At 32.2% G+C, this 24461-nt stretch overlaps 2 protein-coding genes across 3 annotated transcripts; one reads left to right on the forward strand and one right to left on the reverse strand.

The window, feature by feature from the left end:
* Positions 1-6940: 6940 nt before the first annotated feature.
* LOC102578978 (60S ribosomal protein L6, mitochondrial-like) lies at positions 6941-9061 on the forward strand. 2 transcript variants are annotated; one of them, XM_015305180.1, is made up of 2 exons: positions 6941-7147; positions 8610-9061. In XM_015305180.1, exon 2 carries the CDS (start codon positions 8639-8641, stop codon positions 8903-8905), a length of 267 nt encoding a protein of 88 aa, XP_015160666.1. In that variant the 5' UTR covers positions 6941-7147; positions 8610-8638; the 3' UTR covers positions 8906-9061. The 2 variants fall into 2 exon arrangements, with proteins under 2 accessions (XP_015160666.1, XP_015160665.1); XM_015305179.1 differs by lacking the exon at positions 6941-7147 and adding an exon at positions 7666-7748.
* Positions 9062-9093: 32 nt separating this feature from the next.
* LOC102580962 (protein DR_1172-like) lies at positions 9094-10846 on the reverse strand. Its single transcript, XM_006366934.2, has 4 exons — positions 10572-10846; positions 10432-10487; positions 10186-10368; positions 9094-10092 (listed from the first exon to the last, which is right to left on the reverse strand). Exons 1-4 carry the CDS (start codon positions 10631-10633, stop codon positions 9113-9115), a joined length of 1281 nt encoding a protein of 426 aa, XP_006366996.1. The 5' UTR covers positions 10634-10846; the 3' UTR covers positions 9094-9112.
* Positions 10847-24461: the final 13615 nt, after the last annotated feature.

Raw genomic sequence — 24461 nt, forward strand, 5'->3', positions numbered from 1 at the left:
CCTAAATATATATATATATATATATATATATATATATATTATTTTTTTAAAATTATTTTTTTATCCGCAAACGATGTGAGAATTCAATAGTAGTAGGTTCAAAATATTTTCTTGCTATTTATATAGTTTTTATTTTTTTAATTTGTTAAAAGTGAACATATTTGGTTTCTTTTACATATTTATCGAGTTTCATTGCTACATTAAATTGGCATTATGAAAGAAAAGAACAGAAATACCAGAGATTTTGTGAAAATCACAGTAATCACATCATAAGAAATTACCTCAGACAAAATAAAAATTAACACCTAAAATTACATATAACTTTGAAAAGAGAACAAAAATGATATATTTTCCATTATTTTATTTTTTATTTTTACAGTTTTGATTAAATTCAATAATCATAATTTGATAGTATCACACAAAGATCGAAAATGATCACTTTATGACTAACTTAGAGAATTTGAATTTATCAAATAACTTTTAAAAGATTATTTTAAATCTATTTCTCCAAAAAGATGAGGAATCAGTTTTGACATTTTCTTTTTGTAAAGATAACTTTAGTTAGTATTTATTTTAATCACCAATTGTTTATAATCATAATCCATTAATTAAATTATATAGATAGTGGATTAATATAGTATAAGATGCCCACATAGTCCCCTTTTTTAGTCTAATTAAGAGATAAGTATGACAAACAATTAATGTCAATTTGGTAATCAAACTCTTCTTAAATTAATTAATATGTGACCTATGAGGTTTGGTGAGCTGTGATAATGGGTCACTTGCTTTGTGCAAATTTTGAAGATTTAGATTTAAATTTAGGGAGGGATAAAATATATTAAAAATTTGTTTCTTAGTTTTCTACACTTTGTAGGCAAAGTTACTCTCGAAATTTATCTTCATAATAAGTTAATCTAAGTAGAGGTTTGTATCTGTCACTCCCCGAGCCTACATCCTGGGCGTGGCCGGCACTCGAGAACCATTGTTGTCCGATCCCCAAATGAACCCTTGGCCTGGCTCAACTCTCAGCGGAAGACTTACTCATCAATAAATGAACTCAAAAGTCTCAAATACTTAAACTCAGAATATATAAGAATATTCAACAAGCCAGAAATAGGCAACTCAATTCTTTAAAACATTAACAACTGAAAATGAAAAGACTCAAGAACTACTGTTTATCTATCTATGAAGCCTCTACTAACTAAGATGGACGTCGGGACAAGACCCACGACATCCTAATAACAAAACTGAAATGATAAAACATAAATAATGGATCCTCCGAAAGTAGAAGGCTCACCACACAACTCTGGAACTCAACTGGATCAACGAAACGCTGGTTGATGATCCTGGTTACCTGTATCTGCATCATGAAAGATGTAGGACAAATGACGTCAGTACATGGAATGTACGAGCATGTAAGGGGATATCTAAAGCATAACATAAGCTTGAACTGGAACTGAAGAAACAACTTACCTCGTCTCAACTCAATCTCAACTTATTTCAATATAAAAGCAATAACAATACTGCGATATAAAGAAAATCTTTTTAAATAGTAGATAACAACTCAATGTATTGAAAAATACAATATAGCTCAATTTGTATGTAAAAATACAAAATAAACTCTGTTTGGGAGACTCTCTAATTAACAACCATCACTATGAGATATGTGATGATACAACATCTCACCACGCTGCCAGAACTGTCCTATACCTTGTCGGGGTATAGAACTCTTCAACTAAGTGGATCCACTAAGCTATGCTTAAAAAACAATAAGGAATCATCTAAAAAGTATGACCTTTTCTACCCACGTCGACTACATGGTTTATGGGGCTGTGAGTTCGTTTGAACTCTCCCTCATATCGGTGCTCAATACTACTCCCAAAATATAACTTAGCTCATATGTTTTTTTTAAAAAAAATTCCTCATCCTCAACTTTGAGATTATTACTCAAAAGATTTCTCTGAAAAGAGATGTTACTTAAAACTCCTCATGAACTCTTTTGAAAATCGGTGTTTCCCCTCATTTTAAATGTAAAAACATTTACTCTTGGTAATATTTAGTTTCCATATATTCATTTTGAAAAAAATGAAACTCAACTTTACTCTTCCTCAACTCAAGTACTCAAGTCTTTAAAACAAGTTTAAAAGATTATAAAAGACTTCTCAAAAAGACTCGAAAGAACTCTCAAGACTTTACTCTTAACTCTATCTTGAATTTGAATTATGAATTCAAGGGTTATGATTCATGTTATGAATGATCTCTCGATGTTTAGATGTAGTTTAGAGGGTGGATATCAAGTAGAAAACATAGGTACGATTCGAGAGAAGTCATACAGAAAGAAGGTCGGAAGGGTAAGGGACCTGGCGACCCTGGCGCACTGAGTAGTGTCCAACCCTTGAACTACTGAAGGCAGTTAGGGCGCACTGAGTGGCGCGGTGTGCCAAGCCCCAAAACTACAGAGCACTAGTTAGGGCGCACTGAGTGGCGCGGCGCCCCAAGCCCCTGCCCCTGCCCCTGCCCAGACTTTGATGAATTTTCTTGCTTCAAATTCATGTCTAACTCCTTTAGAATCGAACGATTTCCCTCAAATTCTTATGGATTCTTAGACCCAACATAATTACAACGAAGTCCACTCTAAATTACTCAAGATCAATACTCAAACACAAGATCCTCATCGCAAGAACTCAACGAAACCACATACTTAAAGAATATATCACAAACTTCAAGAATTCATCAAGAACTCAAACATACTCAATCTTTATAGATGGATTCGAATATGTAAATCATGATTGACATGTGGGTGAAAGAACCCAACACTATGAACTTACATACCTCGATTTGGTGAAATCCCTCGACAAATCTCACGAATCTTGATGAACGCCTTGAACCTTTCTTCTTTTCCTCTTCTTGAACTCTTCTCAAAACTCTAAGCGTATTTGGGATTATAAAAACTGACCCGAATCAGATTTGACCCAAAAAATATTACTAAATTCGTTTAAACCTGATGGGGTAAGGAAAAGACCAAAATACCCCTCATTAATTCGGGTAACTTTCCTTAAATGGACATGCTAACTTCAAACGGGAATATCTCCCTCATCCGAACTCGAAACTTAGCAAACTCAGTAGCGTTGGAAAGAGAATTCAAAGACCTTTCATTTGACATCTTATGGGCCACCTAACACATCATGTACCGAAAGTTATGGTCGTTTGAAGTTGACCCAAAACTCATAACTTAAGCATAACTTGTAAAATTTCAGATTTGGCTCTTTCCAAATTAGTTCTTTCTAAATTTAACTCTTTCAATTACCGAGGTGTTACAATATCATCTCTAGTAGCTCCTCTAAATAGAATTTTGTTTTAATTATTTTTTTTATTTTGACTTGATATAAAATTTTAAAGGCCTAAGTCATCTGCAACCCCTTAAAGTTATTCGCATAATTCACTTAGACACCTCAACTAAGGCTAGTACCTATTGAACACCTAAAATATTCAAAACGTGTATCTATTAAGCACAAAATACTGATGTGGCAAAAAAAATGTTCTTCACTTTCCATGGGCGCGTGAAGATACCCAAATAACATTTTCCTTTTCCTTTTTCCTGAAAAAATACACCTTTTTGCTTTATTGACCCTTGACATTAATTAATAAATAAACTAAAAAAAATTTAACTAACAATATAAAAAAAAGCAGGATGTCTTCTTCTTCACAGGATGATGCCTCAACGATTTCCATCCAATATCATTCCACCATCTCTGTACTTTCCAGTTGCCTCTCATGCCACCCCACCCCCTCTAACTTTCTCTCTCACCCTCTCCAATTATTCTTCTTTTTTCAGGTTTCAAATATTCCGGTGAAACTCCATTTATTCCGATGTAAGAAAACTGAATCAATTATTTTTCAGGTAAAAAATTGTTATTATTTCTTGTAACTGTGATAAATATTTATTAATCGAAAGAAAATGATGGCAATGGTAGGAGGTGCTGCCGATGAAAGGGAATGAAAGAGTAGGGCGATGATTTATTTGCGTGTCGGCGCCGACGGAAAGGGGAAACAGTCTCAACACGAAGAAGAAGAAGAAGAAGACGTACGGATGGTGGGGGTGTTAATTAAAAGAGTTCATTTTTATTTTCTTAAAATTCTTTTTGGAATATTTAAATAGAATTTTTTTAATTGAATTCAACCGCCACGTGTCATTGTTTCATTGGTACACCTGTTATATATTTGCGTTTGAGTTACACACAGTTTTGTTTTTCAACTGATTATCATTTTGTGTCTAATAGATATAAATTTCTTAAGGTTAAAGTGTTCAATAGGTACTCGCCCTAGTTGAGGTGTCTAAATGAATTATGCGGACAACTTTAAGGGGCCGCAGATGACTTAAAGGATCAAATGCATCATTGAATTTTGAAATAAGACTTATTTATGTTATCCGTTAAAAATTTAACCCAATGATGTCATTTTCTTATGAGAAAAGGCTTATCCATGTCATTATTTGTTAACTAAAATGACATGGATAAGTCAAACTTTTAACGGATGGTATAGACTATAGATGAATCTTTTTTCAAAGTTTAATGACATATTTGAGTTTTTTTCCCTTTAAAATGATTTGATTAATGATGTAGCCGAATCATAATTGACAACGTGTAAAAAATAATTTTGCAAAATTTTAAGTGTTTCCAGTTAATAAACAATAGTATGGATGCGTCTTTTCTCAAATGAAAATGCATAGATGAATCAAACTTTTAACGGATAGATGAGCCTTTTTTTAAAGTACCATAGTATATTTGAATTTTCTTTCTTACGAAAATAAAGAATACTTTCGAATTTTAAATCATATAATTTAAACTAAAGAATATGAAAAGGTTTAAAATATCTTAAACATATTGAAAATCATTCTGAAATCTCCTCCTTTGTTTATTGAATCAAAATTTCCCATAACACTTTCTTTTAATTAAAAATGCACTCTTATATTGGAATGATGTCATTTCATTCGTAACTAATGAGTCTTCTAATTAATCAAGCAACATTAATTTATTGATCCATATGGCCTTTTAACCTCACCATTAGAACCTAATCTATCTTAATCATTCCATTCGGTGATAAAATTCATCATTTTGATTAGGCAGAATGATCTGGGAGATCCTTATACTTGGCTCTGTTTGTCAGATGAACCCTTATACTCATGACTTTGCCAATTGAACCCTTAAACTCACTAAAACGCAATACTTCTATGTGTGTGAGTGTAGCACAATCGCTTACACATGGAATTCCACGTCATTTTGTAGAATTTCATGTCATTTTAAATGCCACATAAGAAATTAAAAGCTAAAAAAAATAAAAAATAAAAATAAGTTTGCGCATTAAAATTTTCAGTATCATGTTCTTCATATTTGCTCATAATTGAGCACTAAATTCATGTCAATTGGTCTAATTCTTCCTATTTGACATGAATTTTTTTTTACACTAAAAGCTTACCAATACAAACCCAATAATTTTTCATCATAATTTTGAATTAATTTCATAAATTCACAAAACTCATTTGTTATTTTCAAGCTTCTTCAGGAAGTTTTTCAACTTTTCAATATACATCATTACTCTTCAAGATTTCAAAATTATCTAAACTTCAATCTTTCACAAACAAGATTCGAAAACCTAGATTTTAGAAGTGTGTAAATCGACCAAGATTCATAGAGAAGAATTTTGAATTTTAAAATTAAAGAAACTAAAATGGTTGAGATAAGAGATTTGGTTAGGTGGGGTGAGGGGCGGGTGTTAAGGAGAAGAAGAAGGGGGTGGGGTAGGGTGGCGTGGTGGGTGGTTTCAAGGAAGAAGGAGGGTACGGGCGAGGGAGTGGGATGGGATAGGGGATTGATGGGTTGACTTTTTCTCTTTTTTAATTTTTTTTTTTTTATGATTTTTAATATAAAAAATATATATTCACTCGCTTTAAGGGGCGTGCAGTCAAATATTTTTCCTCCTCAACAATATTAGTGCCACATAAGTTCGGTCAATGGTCAAATATGTTTAAAATATTGTGTTTTAGTAAGTTTAAGAGTTCAGTTGGCAAAGTCATGAGTATAAGAGTTCAACTGACAAATGAAACCAACTACAAGGGTCTCTCAAGTCATTCCGCCTTTTGATTATCATACATCTTGACAATTTCTAGAAGTTGGCCATAAATTTTAACAAGACATAATACATAGATATGTCATTTAACTTCACCTCATTTTGTATTTATGTCCTTCAATTTTGAGTGTTTACAAGTAGACACTTAAATTTGAATAAAATTGAACAAGTAAATATATGAGTCATACGTAATATAATATACATAGGATGCCACGTAGGACCCAAATTGCTATGTAGAATGTCACGTAGAACGTGCGTATCTATTTATTCAATTTTATATAAGTTTAAATATTTACTTGTGTATATTCAAAATTGGAGGACATAAATGTAAAGTAAGGCCAAGTTAAAAGGCATATTTATGTATTACGCCTTCCAGTGTTTTAAAAAACGTTTTTTTGGGCGAGTCTCGGGTGAGTCTCGGGGCGGGGCGTACCAAAAATGCACGCAAATTGAAGACGTAGTTCCATAGAGCACAAGTCCTAGAATTTGAGGTGTAAGATCCGAGCATAAAAACGTAAGTCCTGGGAGTAAAAATGGAAACTCCGGGCGTTTTTTTTTTTTGAATTATTTTGCTTTAAATCATATTTTTTATTATAGGTGTAGTGATATTTCTGAAATAGTAATTATAATACTTTTTTTCTTCATTATTGGTTGTCAGTACTTTCTCAAATAAAAATCATAAAACTTACGTCTCCGTATTTCGAAGCTTACGTCTCGTTTCATACGATATAAAACGTCTCACCTCACCCCGTCTTTTAAAACACTTCTGCCATCTTATAATTTTGGCACGCAATATAAATTTCCGTGAAAAATTTCAACAACGCATTTTTCAATCAAATTCTAAATTTGATATTCAACCATTTAATGTGAGTCCTGATAATTTCGAATTGTTAATTTCAACTCAAACCTTCAAAAATCAAGCTGATCGATTCAAAATTTCCGGCGGAAACTGTCACCACTCTCCCTTCACTGTTTTCTTTGGCATTTTCTCCATTTTTCATCGGCGGCTAAATCCGAAATTGTGAGTTTCCCCTTGGGTTTGTTTTATTTGGAATACGTATGTATTAATATTTGCTATTAATCAATTTTATGTAAGATTCTATTATTAAAAAAAAAAAATAAGGATCTGAAAAATACTCTAAATTTGGTCGGATTTGCTGTTGCGATACTAAACTTTCACAACAACCTATTACCTCTCTAGACTATTTAATACTGTATTTAATACGATATTAAATAGTTAGGGAGGTAATAGGTTCTCATGAAAGTTTAGTATTGCAACAGCAAATTCAACCAAAGTTGGGGTATTTTTCAGAACCTTTATCTTAAAAAAAATACAACTATTTATCATAAGAATATGGTTCTTATTTGATTCTTGTAATCCCTGTTTCGAATAACTTATCTTTTGAGCTAGGGTTGCAAAGGTAGGAATAAGGTGTCTTTGAGCTGATTTATCGAAGACAATCTCTCTAACTGCACAGGCAGCAGTAAAGGCTGAATCGGTAGCAAAAGTATTATTTAGGGAGGACACCTATTGTATTTATAAATAAAACTAAAATTTTAATCTAGTTAAACAGTGTAATTTTCCGAGACATTCACATAAGTTGGCTCCATCACTGGTCTAGGTACATCTTACCTTCTCTATGCTCCACTCGTGAGATTATACTGTGTATATTGTTGTTGTATTTGATTCCTATTTGATATGTACTTCAAATAACTTATCTTTTGAGTGAAGGTCTATACAAAACATGCTCTCTAACTGTATAGATAGAGGTAAAGTCTAGGTACATTTTAACCTCTCCGTACCCACTTATAGGATTAAAGATATGTTATTGTTGTATTGGATTACTATTTGATAGAGGGTTGAGCTAGTGGTCAAATCTTAGGATACTTCAGCTATAGAAAAAGGAAAGAAAAGGGAACTGAAGTCATAAAAGATGAATATGTGTCATCATAATTTGAGTTTTCTGCTATTGTGATGAAATTCAATTACCAAATTCTATGTACTGATTACTTATAAAAGAAAAAAAAGAAATTCTAAAGAAATGATTTTGATCTCCTCATACTAGTAATATTAGTAGTCCTTTGTCCATTGATTTTTGTTACTACTTGTTGTTTCTTTGCTTCGATTATTATATCATTTTGCTATTGTTACTGTTCCACTTTTCTATATGTCATGTAATGATTTCTCTAGTTATAGTTATGCCTGTTTTTTTTTCTGTAATTATATCTTATTAAAATTGCCTTTGCAATGTGTTGTTTGAGCCAAAGGTCTTTCGTAATTAGGTACCTTTTCCTCACTTGAGGAGCATATTGATTTGCAGAAAATCTGAAAATAGGAATCTGTTTCCTCAATTTCTATTAGATTTCGATAACGAGCTTAAATAGAGTGAAATGGACAATTAGGATTATCTCGCCAACTCAACTTGCTTGAAATCGAGCTGTAGTAATTGATGTAGTTTTCTGCATATTACATCTCATTTCAGATTTCAACTGATCGATAACTTTAGTACCAATGGAAGCTAAATTTTTCCGCTTTCTCAAGATTGTTGGGGTTGGTTACAAGGCGAAAGCAGAATCTCAAGGCCGTCTCTTATACCTTAGGCTTGGTTGTAGCCATGTGGTTGAACTGACCGTTCCACCTGCAGTTCGCGTGTTCTGTTTCAAACCCAATATCATATGCTGCGCCGGGATTGACGAGGAGAGGGTACAGCAATTTGCTGCTTCTGTAAGGAGCTGTAAACCTCCTGAAGTTTATGAATGTACATTGATGAAGTTATAAAAAAGAAGCAGGGGAAGAAATCAAGGTAATGCATCTTGCCAGGGCTTGGCCTAGAGGTTAAGAGGCAAATGGCAATGCACATATATAGTTCTTGATTAGCTAAGCTGTTTTCTAAAAATAACGTTTGATCATTCATAAACAAAGAACATACAGAAATGAAGTTAAGAAAAAAAAAACAGTAGAGATAAAAAAGTGACTACTGATTCCTCATAGTTCTGTACTTCCAGTTCTCATCTTTTGGCCAAGGTTGCCAGCAGCATCTGAGGCCTTCTCTTTGGCATCTTCATACTTTTCCTTGGCTTGCTCATTCATAGTATCCTTTGCAGATTTATATGTTTCATAAACCTTCGATTTTGCATCTTCATATTTATCAACTTTATCTTTCCCTTGGACCAATGCATCCCTCGTCGAGTCTTTTGCATCAATAGTACTTCTATCAGTAGTCATTTTTATGGTTTGGTTGTATGCATCCGATACTTCACCTTCCACCGTGTCTTTTGCATTAACAGCACTACTAGATGCCATGTCTTTGGCCTGATTCAACTTATCAGATGTGTATCTATAAGCGTCTTTGGCGCGATCCTTGGCCTCAGATGATTTATCTTCCACCGTGTCTTTTGCATTAGCTGCACTACTAGAAGCCATGTCTTTTGCTTGATTCATCTTATCAGATGTGTATCTATAAGCGTCCTTGGCCTCAGATGCTTTATCTTCCACTATGTCTTTTGCATTAACAGCACTACTAGATGCCATGTCTTTGGCCTGATTCAACTTATCGGATATGTACCTGTAAGCATCGTTGGCGCTATCCTTGGCCTCGGATGCTTTATCTTCCACTGTGTCTTTTGCATTAGCTGCACTACTAGAAGCCATGTCTTTTGCTTGATTCGTCTTATCAGATGTGTATCTATAAGCGTCTTTGGCGCGATCCTTGGCCTCACCTACCATGTCTGAAGCCTTGTCCATGGCTTGACCTGCTTTGTCAGTGGCAAAATCATAGGCATGGTTAGCTTTATCCTTCACTTCCCTGCCCACTTGGGAAGCTGTGTTCATTCCATCATCCACTTTCTTAGCAGCGAAATCATAGGCCTCGGAAGCTTTATGTTTGGCTCCTTCTTTGGCATTGGCTGCCATGTCATAAGCATAAGCATAATGAACTCTCTCTTTCGCTTTATTATCGATATCACCTGCCAAACAGGAAGTCCACAACAAAATATTATACAACTACAAAGAACAGCATAGCTAAGTAAGAAATTTCACTGGATTTGTTGTTGTCCTACGTGCTTTCTCAGATGCAAAGTCATATACATTGAATGCACTATGTTTCCCTCTCTCGGTGGCACGATGAGCCATTTCAGCTGCTGCATCCATTGCTTGATTTGCCTTCTCGCAAGTAACATTCTTAGCGTCAGATGCCATGTTTACCATTCCACTAACCTTCTGAGTCGCCTCTCTTTCGGTTCCTGCCAGTAAAACTGATCATTAGTTACTCTTTCAAAATGTTTAGATGCTGCGAAGCGCATTACCGTATGCGGTAGAACTTATAGTGTCCTTAGCATCTGATGCTGCATCTTCTTGATACCTAAAGATTAAAGTAAATATGTGATCCGTGCAAGACATGTATATATTATAGCTAGTAAATAAAAAACCAGAGGAATTGTCTTACTGGGAGAATTTGGCAGAGGCCCAATCACCCAAAGAATTTGCTTTCTCTTTAGCACTATGCATAGCCTTTTCGCCTTCAATTTTCACCTCTCCGGTAGCCAAATTCGTTCTCCGCTGCCTCCTCCATCCAACACGAACACATAATCATCATCGCCGCTACCCATAGTACAAACAACACTCTCCTCTTCTCCATTTCTACAACTGAATCCTCAAAAAAAGAGCTATACTTAGTAATTTCAAACAATTTTAGTTAGTATTAAAGTAAATTTTGGGGAATTTTTCTCAACTGTGTAATGAAGAAATGGAGTGAAATAAGCAAGATATAAAAAGGGCGGTTTTTTTTTTTTAAAATAAAAATAAAAATTAGAAGAGGCGGTTGGTTTTCAAAAGGGCTAAATGAGACACGTGGCAGTATTTTGGATGGTGTGTGTAACGTGTTGTTCTCTGATTCTGCCACGTATGTCGAGTCACCTGTTAGTAGTACTTTCTCTTTTGTGGCTAAAGTTCCTGTTAAAAAAATAAAATTTTAAAATAGATAAAAAAGAAAATAAATTAGTATTCTCTTTTAGATGGAAATTAATCATATTTTAATTGAATCCCCCCAATTTTTAATAAAATATTTGTACTAATCATTTTCGATTTGAATTTGAAATTCCTTTATGTATATTTGAGTTTTTTTTATAATAATTAATTTAACTGTATAACATATGTTAAATATTTTAATCATATTAAAAATTTATCGTCTTGAAAATGATATTTATCAATCGAGTTAATCACTCCATACTTCTTCTCCTATCTATGATCTTCCTAAATTATCTCATAGGATTGAATCGCTTTTTCCCTGCTCATTTTATTAATAGGACGCTTAAATCTCCTTAATTTTGATGCACGTTCTTTTCAAAAATTTAACTCTAAATTTTAAATCAAAAGTTATTTTTATACAATTTTTGAACTGTAATAAAAATTAAATAGCAACATGAAATAATATTATTTTGGGAAAATTATGCGGATAAGCAAACATATACTAGTTAATTAGCTAATATAACTATAGCTTGAATTAATTACGACTCATAGCTTAATTTTAATTGTAATTATGTCACCTCTCTCCTCTCTTTCACATATACAAATACAAATTATGCATATGCATATATAATTATATGAAAGATATACAAATACAATTAGTCTCTCTCCACTCTCTGTCGTCTCTCGCTCACATATCTCCTCCTCCTCCCAATCTCACTTGCCTCTCTCAATCTCGTTAGCCAGATATACAAATACTCTAGTTACATATATACAATTATCCGACAAATATACATACACAGTTCGCCTCTCTCCACTCTTTGCCTTCTCTCGCTCACCTCTCTCCTCCCTCTCCCAATCTCGCTCGCCAGATGTATACCAGTTACATATATACAATTATTTGACAGATATACATATACAATTCGTCTATCTCCACTCTCTACCCTCTCTTGCTCGTCTCTCTCCTCCCTCTAACATGTAGCTACGAATCGTAATTAGCAAACTATAGCTATTAAGCATAATTAAGTTATTTTTGAGTGGCTATATGCAAAAATTACCCTATTATTTTTATAAATTTATGTAATGGCCCAAGAAGTATGATATACAGGCTTAACGAGACTATGGTACTCTTGATTCTTTACACAAATAACCACTTTCATGGCCTTCTATTTAAAAGTTGACCTGTTGAAATTTTAAACAAAGCACTTAAACTGGAGTTTAAAAATTAAAACAATATCTTAATCATTGATTTAATTTTTTAAAACTTGGTTAATTTCTAAAGGCAAGGCCAAATGGAAAATGATTACTTGGTATAAATCAGGAAATTTTACGTAAATATATCATTCGGTTATTTAGTTTACTAATATGATCGTAGTGTATATATATATAATTTGCACATATTTGTAAAATTAGATAGTCCAAATTAAAGACATTAAATTGTAATTTTGCCAGTCCCACTTTAGAAGTTAGGAAGTCTAGTAATTGACTTTTTACAATTTCGTCATTATTTATTCTTGATATCTTTGATTTGTGGGTTTCATTTTGATTTGCATCTAAGAAAAAGACAAGAGTACAAGCCTATAAGTTTAAACAAAAATATCTTCGGAATATGAGTTTTAAGTAATATATTTTGATTCGTTGTCAACTAATATTTCTATCTCACAAAATAGAATAAGGTTGACGTAGATCTCACTTTCCATACTTCACTTGTTGAAATATACTACATATACATATGCTATTGTTGGTACCAGGAAAAATTGGAGATTGGTTAAGAAAGACTATCTACTAAAACTATTACTTATTATACTTTAATTCTTTTTTACTTCTTGTTCTATGTTTAATATCCAATTGGAGTTTCGTGTAATATGCATGAATTTGTGTTTTATAAGGTTTATTAAAGAAAAAATTGCTTCTTAACATGATTTTTTTATATTCAAGGCTCAAACTTGAAATCTCTTATTCAAGATAGAAATTTTTTATCATTTCCACCATAGCCTTTGGTGAGATGCATTATTTTATAATTTGAAAGAACTAGAATGAAGTGATTGTGTTGAGTCCAATGTGAGCTATGGGAAGGGAGTTTGTGTATGGGGTAAAAATCATGCCTTAAGAATAGAACAAATAAATTAGACCGTGATACATGGTAAAATCAAGAATAAGAAAGTGTGTTTTACAACCCGGGGAGATTGGGAAGGATCATTCCCAATGCGATGTGAGACGCTTCAATACTTGGCCATATAAAGTTGTCTCGAGATCAGGATTCCTATAGGACCTTTCCTGGGAAAAGTCACCTTACAGTTAAACACACCTTCATAATGACTTTCAGAGAGATCAATAATCAATTATCTCGAGTCTTGCATCAGCCTACCCCCAATAATTAAGTTTCAGGCAAACCATCACTATGTAGACATGTACATGTGTTACTAGATAATCTTTTCAGTGCTGAATGTGCATTCATTTCACATTGAAGCGACAATTTGACTTTTATGGGCTATAAGAAAAGCCTCTTAGAAGAATAGAAGGTATAAGAAAATCCAAAAAGGTAATACAAGAGCTTTCAATCTTGTTCATGGGAGAAACTCTAAACCTTCTGCTCACTTGTATACTCTTTTTTCTTTTTAATATATATAGATTAAACTCGTGTATTTGTTCATCACCTTGATCTTTCATCACAAAGAAAATGAACTTGAATCGACCTTAGAACTTATCTTTAACTCTTTTTTACAAATTTAACTATTAATCAAAATAAGGTTTTTCCCCTTAAACATTTTGGATTCTTTTATCGAGTTGAAAAATCTCCACGTCTCATACGCTAGTTTTAGAGATTGAATTAAATAATGCTCATTTTTTTAACATGACATCAGAATCAAACTTATCCCAAATCATTATTTAATCTAATGTTTAGCCTCCATCTTAATATTGTCCACGTTTCGAAATCTATTTTATTTCTTGCAAAATAAAATTTTGATTAGGTCGTCATTTCGTACGTACATATTGGCCAAGTCTACTCTCTTTGTCTAGCTCCTTATAACAATTATAATAAAATCTCACTAAAATAACATTATGAAAATTTAAAATTGAATTATTAATTAAATATTTTTTAAAATGTCATTTTTCTTAATACTAACAAACAAAAATAAATAGCACATCAATAAAAGACATCGAGCAATAACCATTTCTTTGGGAATGTAGTGTGAACAAAAAATAAAATAAAATATAGAGGAGTCTCTTTCAGATAGATATCCTATCTTTTTTCTTCCATTTCTTTTCTTTCATGATTAACAGTCTGATTGGTCGAATTTCTAAAATTAACTTATATTCAAAAATGCTTTTGAAAAAAAAGTATGTTTGGTAAAAAAATAATTTTTTGTTTGCCTAATATAAATAAAAATACTTTTAAGCAACAATTAGTATTTAATCAAGCTTTTAAAAAATATTTTAAGTGTATTTTTTAAAAAAAATATTCGTTAAAAAAGTATTTTTAGAAAAAAACAATTTTTTTAATTTCTGAAAAACAACTTCTGGTACTTCTAAAAATACTTATTCACCCGAAAACTTGGTTAAACTTCTCACTCTTCAAAAACACACACTTTTTTAAATTAAAAATAAGCTTTAGCCAAATAAGTCATGGTCAATTCTTGTAAAAGTTCAAGATGATAATTAGTGTTGTTTCTAATCATACTCTTATTGAAAAATACTTCTTTTTAATAGTGTTCATTCTCCAAAAACATCTAAATAAGAAATAACTCATTAAACTATAACTTTCTATTGTATTTTTTTTTTTAATAAACATGAAAAAATTAAAATAATACTACTTATTTTGGTACTGAGAAAGTATCAATATAATCTTGTGATAGTTGATTTACTTATTGCTTTGACAACAATGATGTTATTTTATCCTCCTTAAAAAAAAAAAAAGGGAGAGGAATGACCACAAGATGTTGATATTGAGGTGCGTAAGGAAAATGTTTTTTTTTTCAGAAAAAAAAGAAGAAGATTTATTTATTCATTTGTATTTAATATATATATATATATATATATATATCTATAAGAAAAGCCTCTTAGAAGAATAGAAGGTATAAGAAAATCCAAAAAGGTAATACAAGAGCTTTCAATCTTGTTCATGGGAGAAACTCTAAACCTTCTGCTCACTTGTATACTCTTTTTTCTTTTTAATATATATAGATTAAACTCGTGTATTTGTTCATCACCTTGATCTTTCATCACAAAGAAAATGAACTTGAATCGACCTTAGAACTTATCTTTAACTCTTTTTTACAAATTTAACTATTAATCAAAATAAGGTTTTTCCCCTTAAACATTTTGGATTCTTTTATCGAGTTGAAAAATCTCCACGTCTCATACGCTAGTTTTAGAGATTGAATTAAATAATGCTCATTTTTTTAACATGACATCAGAATCAAACTTATCCCAAATCATTATTTAATCTAATGTTTAGCCTCCATCTTAATATTGTCCACGTTTCGAAATCTATTTTATTTCTTGCAAAATAAAATTTTGATTAGGTCGTCATTTCGTACGTACATATTGGCCAAGTCTACTCTCTTTGTCTAGCTCCTTATAACAATTATAATAAAATCTCACTAAAATAACATTATGAAAATTTAAAATTGAATTATTAATTAAATATTTTTTAAAATGTCATTTTTCTTAATACTAACAAACAAAAATAAATAGCACATCAATAAAAGACATCGAGCAATAACCATTTCTTTGGGAATGTAGTGTGAACAAAAAATAAAATAAAATATAGAGGAGTCTCTTTCAGATAGATATCCTATCTTTTTTCTTCCATTTCTTTTCTTTCATGATTAACAGTCTGATTGGTCGAATTTCTAAAATTAACTTATATTCAAAAATGCTTTTGAAAAAAAAGTATGTTTGGTAAAAAAATAATTTTTTGTTTGCCTAATATAAATAAAAATACTTTTAAGCAACAATTAGTATTTAATCAAGCTTTTAAAAAATATTTTAAGTGTATTTTTTAAAAAAAATATTCGTTAAAAAAGTATTTTTAGAAAAAAACAATTTTTTTAATTTCTGAAAAACAACTTCTGGTACTTCTAAAAATACTTATTCACCCGAAAACTTGGTTAAACTTCTCACTCTTCAAAAACACACACTTTTTTAAATTAAAAATAAGCTTTAGCCAAATAAGTCATGGTCAATTCTTGTAAAAGTTCAAGATGATAATTAGTGTTGTTTCTAATCATACTCTTATTGAAAAATACTTCTTTTTAATAGTGTTCATTCTCCAAAAACATCTAAATAAGAAATAACTCATTAAACTATAACTTTCTATTGTATTTTTTTTTTTAATAAACATGAAAAAATTAAAATAATACTACTTATTTTGGTACTGAGAAAGTATCAATATAATCTTGTGATAGTTGATTTACTTATTGCTTTGACAACAATGATGTTATTTTATCCTCCTTAAAAAAAAAAAAAGGGAGAGGAATGACCACAAGATGTTGATATTGAGGTGCGTAAGGAAAATGTTTTTTTTTTCAGAAAAAAAAGAAGAAGATTTATTTATTCATTTGTATTTAATATATATATATATATATATATATATATATAAAATAGTATTTATCAAATATTATGCTAAAATTTGATAGGAGTAGTATTAAGAGACTTTTTTTTCCATCTTAGAAACGTACGCGTGAACAAAAAATATTTTAAATGACCATAAGATAATGATACTTGAGGTTTGGAATCTTCCTCATGAGAATAAGATTTGTTATGAATATGAGAATCAAAAGTTACGCATGGTGATCAATGTAACAATAAAGTTAGTTACAAATTGTTAGTTACAAAAGTTTGTTATAATGTTAGTTAAAGGTAACTCTAGTTAAGTTAAACTAACTAGCTTGTACATTTAATTAAGATACACTATAAATAGAGTAGACATTATTTGCATTGTATCAGATTATCATTCAATACAGAGAAAAGTTCTTCTTCTTTGATTGAATCCTCTGCTCTGTAATTCTTCATGATATCAGAGCCATAGATGCTTTCTTGATGTATTCCGCAAATTAGGTTGTTAAACTCTTCTGCTTGCGGTGCACACAAAAGGCTCTCCAACAGAGTCTGCATTCTCTTAGAAGCAGTCCTATTTTTTTTACTTCGTTTGTTACTCCTGATTCAGTGAAGATCTTCATCAATGCGATAGGTGAAGGCTCCAATCCTGACACTCTTACTCCTTCAGCTGGTGGTAGAGAAACCATAGTTGATTCACATCATCCTTTGTTTCTTCAAGCTTGTGACACTTCAGGTAGTTCACTGGTCTCTACTCAATTAACTGGATCTAAAAACTATTCTTTGTGGAGCAGGTCTATGAAGATAGGTCTGCTAGGCAAAGGTAAAATAGGATTTGTGGATGGATCTAGTTCTAAAGATAAGTTCCAATCTTCCTTCCATAATCTATGGGAGAAATGCAATGAAATTGTCCTTTCATGATTTCTGTTAGTCGAGAACTTCTCAATGGGATAGTTTATGGTAATAGTGCTCAACAAGTTTGGAATGATCTGAAGGAAAGGTTTGATAAGGTTGATGGATCGCGTATATTCTATCTACATAAGGAGATTGCTACACTCACTCAAGGAATATTGTTTGTTTCCATCTATTTCTCCAGGCTTAAAGAGCTTTGGATGGAGTTTGATTCTCTCATGCCCTGTCCTGGGTGTGACTGTGCAGTTTCAAAGACTTATGCAATTCATTTTGAGTATCAAAGGCTTATGCAGTTTCTCCTAGGTCTTAATGAGTCTTATAACCAATGTAGAAGCCAAATTATGATGATGGATCTTGTTCCCAGTGTGAACAAAGCCTACTCACTAGTGATTGCAGAAGAGAGTCAGAGGATCCTTGGTAAGGCAAACTCTGTTTGTGAGATGCCTTTTAACCATGGATCTATACAGGAGGCTCTAGCCTTCTTTAGTAGCAGTAATCATACCTACTTAGGCTCTAGAGGATCAGGATCTGGTGGTCCTGGTACTATTGGATCTACTTCTAGACCTAAGAAGCCATCTAACAGTCACTTGTTTTGTGATTACTGTAATTGGAAAGGTCACACAAGGGATCACTGCTACAAACTTCATGGTTATCCGTCTGACTGGAGAGGTAAGAAGAAGATCAGTCCTGGTTCAACTAACACAACTAGTTTTACCGCTGCTAGTTCTGGTCCTAGTAGTCTCTCAGGCAGATCTCCATCAGGTGTTAGCAATACTAGTGTCTCTTATGCATTTATGACTAACCTTCAGCATCAACAGTTTCAAACTCCTGCAACTTCACAGCCACAACTTCTTTATTTCTCCCACCAGCAGTACATGCAGATCCTACAACTACTAGATCAGGGAAATGGGAAGACTACAACTGATGCTCTTATGTCTACCTTAGGTACATCAAGTTTGTTTCCTACTTCCAAGTGGATAGTTGATTCAGGAGCTTCCAAACATATGGTTCATAGTCTGCATATGCTCAATCACTATAATACCTTGTCTGAGTCTCAAGAAGGAAATATGTATCTTCCTACTGGCAATCTTGCACCAGTTAGTCATATTGGCTCATCTCAGATCTTAGGAGGGGCTGAGATCACTAATGTGCTTCATGTTCCTGCTTTTCAATACAACATATTATCTGTTCCTAGAATAACAAAGGAGTTGCAATGTAGTGTTATGTTCTATCCTAATTTCTGTATTTTCCAATACCTCTCCAATGGGAAAGTGAGGGGGATTGGCAAGTTGGAGAATGACATGTATGTGATTATTGCTGACTGTCATTTGCATTCTCAAGGAGCAGAATTGAGTTCACCTAAAGATCAAGCTAATGCAATTTCTAAGTCTTGTCATGTACCTTCTTTACATTCATCTAGAATTAGTCTATCATTGTGGCAAAAACGCCTAGGTCATGTACCTTTTAATACTCTTAGACAATTTAGTTCTTTGCAACAGTTGCATCCTACTACTGATGCACCTTGTACTGTATGCCCCTTAGCTAAACAATCAAGACTATCTTGTCCTTTAAGTGCTACTTCTACTACTGCTTGCTTTCAACTTTTACATGATGATGTATGGGGTCCCCATAAAGTTCCAACTCATGATAATAAAAGGTATTTTTTAACCTTAGTAGATGACTACTCAAGGTATACCTGGATAGTATTGCTTCCCTCCAAATCTGAGGTCATAGTTGCACTCAGAAAGTTCCTTATTATGGTTGTGAATGTTTTCTCTTCCTCAATCAAAATATTAAGGACAGATAATGGTTGTGAGTTTTTTAATTCCCAAATGACTGTTCTCATGGAGTCTCTAGATATTTTACACCAAAATTCATGCATATATACCCCTCAACAAAATGGGGTTGTTGAAAGGAAACATAGGCACATATTTGATGTTGCTAGAGCCTTGAGGTTTCAATCTAGCATGCCTCTTAAATTCTGGGGTGAGTGTGCTCTTACTAGTGTCTATTTGATCAACAAATTGCCTTCATCTATTTTACACAACAAGACACCTTATGAGTTGCTTCATCTTAAATCTCCTTCTCTTGATCATCTTCGAGTCTTTGGGTGTCTTGCTTTTGCATCTGAAGTTAGAAAGGTTGACAAGTTTGCTCCAAGAGCTTTCCCTACTGTGTTCTTGGGGTATTCTACATTACAAAAGGGGTATAAATTGTTTTCTCTTCATACTCAAGAGTTCTTAGTATCCAGATATGTATTTTTCAAAGAGGACATATTTCCCTTTACTCAAACCACTTCCTCATGTCCTCCTTTGTTTCCTGTCTTTCAATTTACAGAGTCCTATATTGAGTCCACTCCAGTTCCTCCTATTGCTACTCCTCCCTCTTCTCCTTGTCCAACTTCTATAGTATCTGACTCTCCCTCTTCTCCTGCCTCTGCATCTGATATGTCTGCAGCTGTTCCCTTAAGAAGATCCTCTAGAAATCCCAAACCTCCAATTTGGTTTCATGACTATGTTACTACTCAGCCTAAGTCTACTTGTCTTTACCCTTTATCCAATCATGTCAACTATCACCATCTGTCTCCACTTTATGGCTTAGCCTTAGTTGCATATTCCAGCATTTCTGAGCCTAAGTCTTTCCATGAGGCCGCTCTCAATCCTTTGTGGGTGGCAGCTATGCAGGTTGAGATCAAAGCCTTGGAAGAGAATCATATCTGGTCTATCACTGATCTTCCTCCTGATAAACATTCAATTGGCTGTAAATGGGTGTTTAAGGTGAAATATCTTGCATCTGGTGCTGTTGAAAGATACAAGGCCAGACTTGTTGCAAAGGGGTTCAATCAGAAAGAAGGCTTGGATTATTCTGAAACTTTCTCCCTTGTTGCTAAGATGGTTACTGTGAGGTCTGTTCTAGTTGTGGCCTCTGCTAAACACTGGCTTGTGTTCCAAATGGATGTCCATAATGCATTTCTCCAAGGTGACCTATTTGAGGCTGTGTATATGGTGGTTCCTCCAAGCTTTTGCAGACAGGGGGAGTCTGGTAAAGTCTGCAAATTACATAAGTCACTATATGGTTTAAAGCAGGCACCTAGGCAATGGAATCTTAAATTAACAGAGGCATTACTTCAGCTGGGGTTTGTTCAAAGCCACTATGACTATTCTCGATTTACTAGAAGTGAAAATAAAGAGTTGATGACCTTTTGATAACTGGAAGCTGCAAGAAGCTGATTGACAGGACCAAGAATGATCCGAAACTTAAATTCAAAATGAAAGACCTAGGAGAATTGAAGTTTTTCCTTGGAATTGAATTCGCCAGATCAAAAGAAGGTTATATTATGAGCCAACGCAAGTATGCCTTGGAACTTGTCTCAGAAATGGGTCTAAGTGGTGCCAAGCCAGTCAACACTCCATTGGATCCAAACCTTAGACTAACCTCTATTGAATATGACTCACTTGTACAAGAGGCAAACACTGCATCAAGTGACAAACCTTTGGAAGATATTGGTAGATATCAAAGGCTTGTAGGGAGACTGTTGTATCTAACTATGACCAGAGTGGATATCTCTTTTGCAGTACAAGTTCTAAGTCAATATATGCATGCACCTAAAGAGTCTCATATGGAAGTTGCATTTAGAGTAGTCAAATACATCAAGTCAGCTCCAGGCTTGGGTTTGTTTATGCCCTCACAAGATTCTAATCAATTGACTGTTTACTGTAACTCTGATTGAGGTACTTTCTTACAAATGAGAAGATCTGTGACTGGATACTTGGTGAAGTTTGGAAATGCTCTTGTAACTTGGAAGGCAAAGAAGCAAGAAACAGTTGCTAGAAGTTCTGCAGAAGGTGAGTTTAGGAGTATGGGATTTGCAGTAGCTGAAATTACTTGGCTCATTGGCTTATATAGTGAACTAGGAGTAACTATCAAGCAACCAGTTGATCTTTTCTGTGACAGCAAGGCTGCAATTCAGACTGCAGCCAACCCTATCTTTCATAGGCGAACTAAGCATTTTGATATTGATTGTTATTTTGTTAGAGAGAAGATACTTAAAAAAATGATTCAGACACATCATGTATCCACAAAAGATCAGATGGCAGATCTGCTCACAAAAGGTGAAAGCTCCACACTTACATCTTATGTCCAAGTTGGGCATGAAGACATTTTTCAGCCATCAGATTGAGGAGGGGTGTTATGAATATGAGAATCAAAAGTTACGCATTGTGATCAATGTAACAGTAAAGTTAGTTACAAAAGTTTGTTATAATGTTAGTTAAAGGTAACTCTAGTTAAGTTAGACTAACTAGCTTGTACAGTTAAGATACACTATAAATAGAGTAGTGTAGGTATTATTTGCATTGTATCAGATTATCATTCAATACAGAGAAAAGTTCTTCTTCTTTGATTGAATCCTCTGCTCTATAATTCTTCAATTTAACGCGGAAAATTCGAATTTATGATTTTTTTTAAATTTAATTTTTGATAAATTATTTATATATTAAGTAAACTCATAACAACATATACATAATTTACATTAAAATTACCAAATTTTAATGACGTTTAATTTCAAAATATGAAGTCTTCGTACAAATAGAATATAGATTGTCCATACATACGTCTTGGTTGTGGAATACAAAATAGTGAAATCAACACATAATTATAAAATGTAAAATATTAATGCTACTTTATTAGTTGCTTCAAGGGTACGTAACTCTGTAATCTGTATGTATGTTCAAAAGAAATCTAAATTAAATAAGTACAATTAATAAATTCTGAGTACATATAATAAATCAAATGAACTATGATAGAAATTAGAATCTCAAATATAAATTCATATATTTAAATATTGAATCGATCTCTGAAAATTATAATATGCTTATCTTCTTTATTCCACTATTTTTAAGTGATGCTCTGAGACGGGAAGAAGACAGTTGAGGTGGATTCAGAATTTTAATTTTTTTATTTTTGATCTTAGATCTTAAATAGAAAGTTATTAAGAATATGAATTAAGGTAGAAATTTAGTAAGGAGTTGAGTGTTGTTTTTGCTTATAATTATTTCATACTGATAGTTATAATATTGCTCTTATAATGTATTGCCATTTGTTATTATTTATTGTTTCTTATACTCGGATTATAGTCTTATTTTATTCTAGTTATTATTTCTTTTAAGAAAGAATGATTTGTCATGTCCATTAGTTTTTTGTCATTACTTTTTCGTTTCAATTATTTTATTTTATTTTTTGCCAGAGGTCAATTAGAAACAACTTATTTGCCTTCTAAGGTAGTGATGATGGTGGGAAGGTAATATCTACACATGCACTGTCCTCTTCAAATCACACTCGTGAAATTATACTAGGTATTTTATTGTACGTTGTTGTTAGGTTTTCTGAATCACAATTTTTTTTTTGTTTGCTTATTAGATTATGGAAAAAATATTTATACACATTAAATGACATTTTTAATATACATTTAGAATTTGAGTAGAAGCAAATTTCAAATTTAAATTTTATGGTTTCAATCTTTTAGATTTTTAGCATTGAACTTAATATATTTTTAAAGTTATAAATTCTCATTTAGGATATATTTAATAAATTCTTATGGATGAAAAGAATATGAATAAGTTTGAACGTTTCTCCTAGAGTTAGTTACAAAGTATGATGAAAAGAAAAGAATAATCTCACAAAAAAATATATATTATATTTTATTGTTTTTGTGTTTTTTTCCATAAAAATTGAGAAACAGAGAAGCCAAAATAAGAGATAGAATTACAATGTGTGACTAAATTTTTGTGAGATTATTCTTTTCAATTAGTTATATACTTCCACTTGTGTACTATTCTTTTCCCCACGAGTTACATCCCCTAAAATAAATATAAATACTATATAGAAGAAGGATCGATGAAATATACTTGTAATTTTTTTCCAAAAAAAAAAGTCTTGTTATTTTTGGCCCTCACAATAATGTCTCATTGTCTTCTTCATCAACATCCCATTAATTATATCAACATCTTTGAACAAAAAACACATCACATCAATATATTAATAAGAGTCGTAACAGAGTGAATATGATTTCTTCATTCTTAATTAAAAGTTTGGAGTTTGAAGTTTGAATATAAAAGGCAAAAATTATTAGAAATTGATTTTCTAGAAAATGAGTCCTACGACTCATGAGATATAAATTCACGTTAATTAAAATTTTAAAATAAATATATATATATATATATATATATATATTGGCACGGGGTCCTTTATCTAGTAACATAATAAACTTTTTTCTTTGAAATTCAGTATTCACAGACTCAGCGGTCAAAATTATAATTTCACTTTTGTATATTATCATTTTAACTTATGATTGATAATAATTAAATAACTTAGTTCAGTGTAAATAATATTAGACATCAATATGTATTTTTATTTCTTACTATTCCTTCACATATATTCCCCAAATTATACTACTAAGAATTATGGTGAAATGACGAGATAGTGGAATGAATATAATTTGTTCATTTTCAATGATAGGTCATATGACCGAGTCATGGGGTGGGGAAGAAAAATCTTGTAGAGAACGATTTTCTTTTTTTAACAATTCTTACATGGTGTAAATATAAGCGAAATGAAATTTTTGAATTTATGAATTTGAAAGTAGAATTATGACTTCCGCTTGAATTACATTATCAATGAAAATTTGAAAATAAATATCAAATGTCAGATTAAAAAAAACCAACCAAAAAACATTAGCTTGATTGATGTATAACACACAGATGAATCTCAATGATATATGTAGGTACATATGTACTACATTGTTTGTGGTGATCATTTAAATTCACCCTACAATTATTAACCTTTTTCTTGTTTGATTCCTATATTATCAAACATACATATATATATATATATATATATA

This window comes from Solanum tuberosum, unplaced genomic scaffold (genome assembly GCF_000226075.1).
Source record: "Solanum tuberosum cultivar DM 1-3 516 R44 unplaced genomic scaffold, SolTub_3.0 scf00711, whole genome shotgun sequence".
NCBI classification, from domain to species: domain Eukaryota; kingdom Viridiplantae; phylum Streptophyta; class Magnoliopsida; order Solanales; family Solanaceae; genus Solanum; species Solanum tuberosum.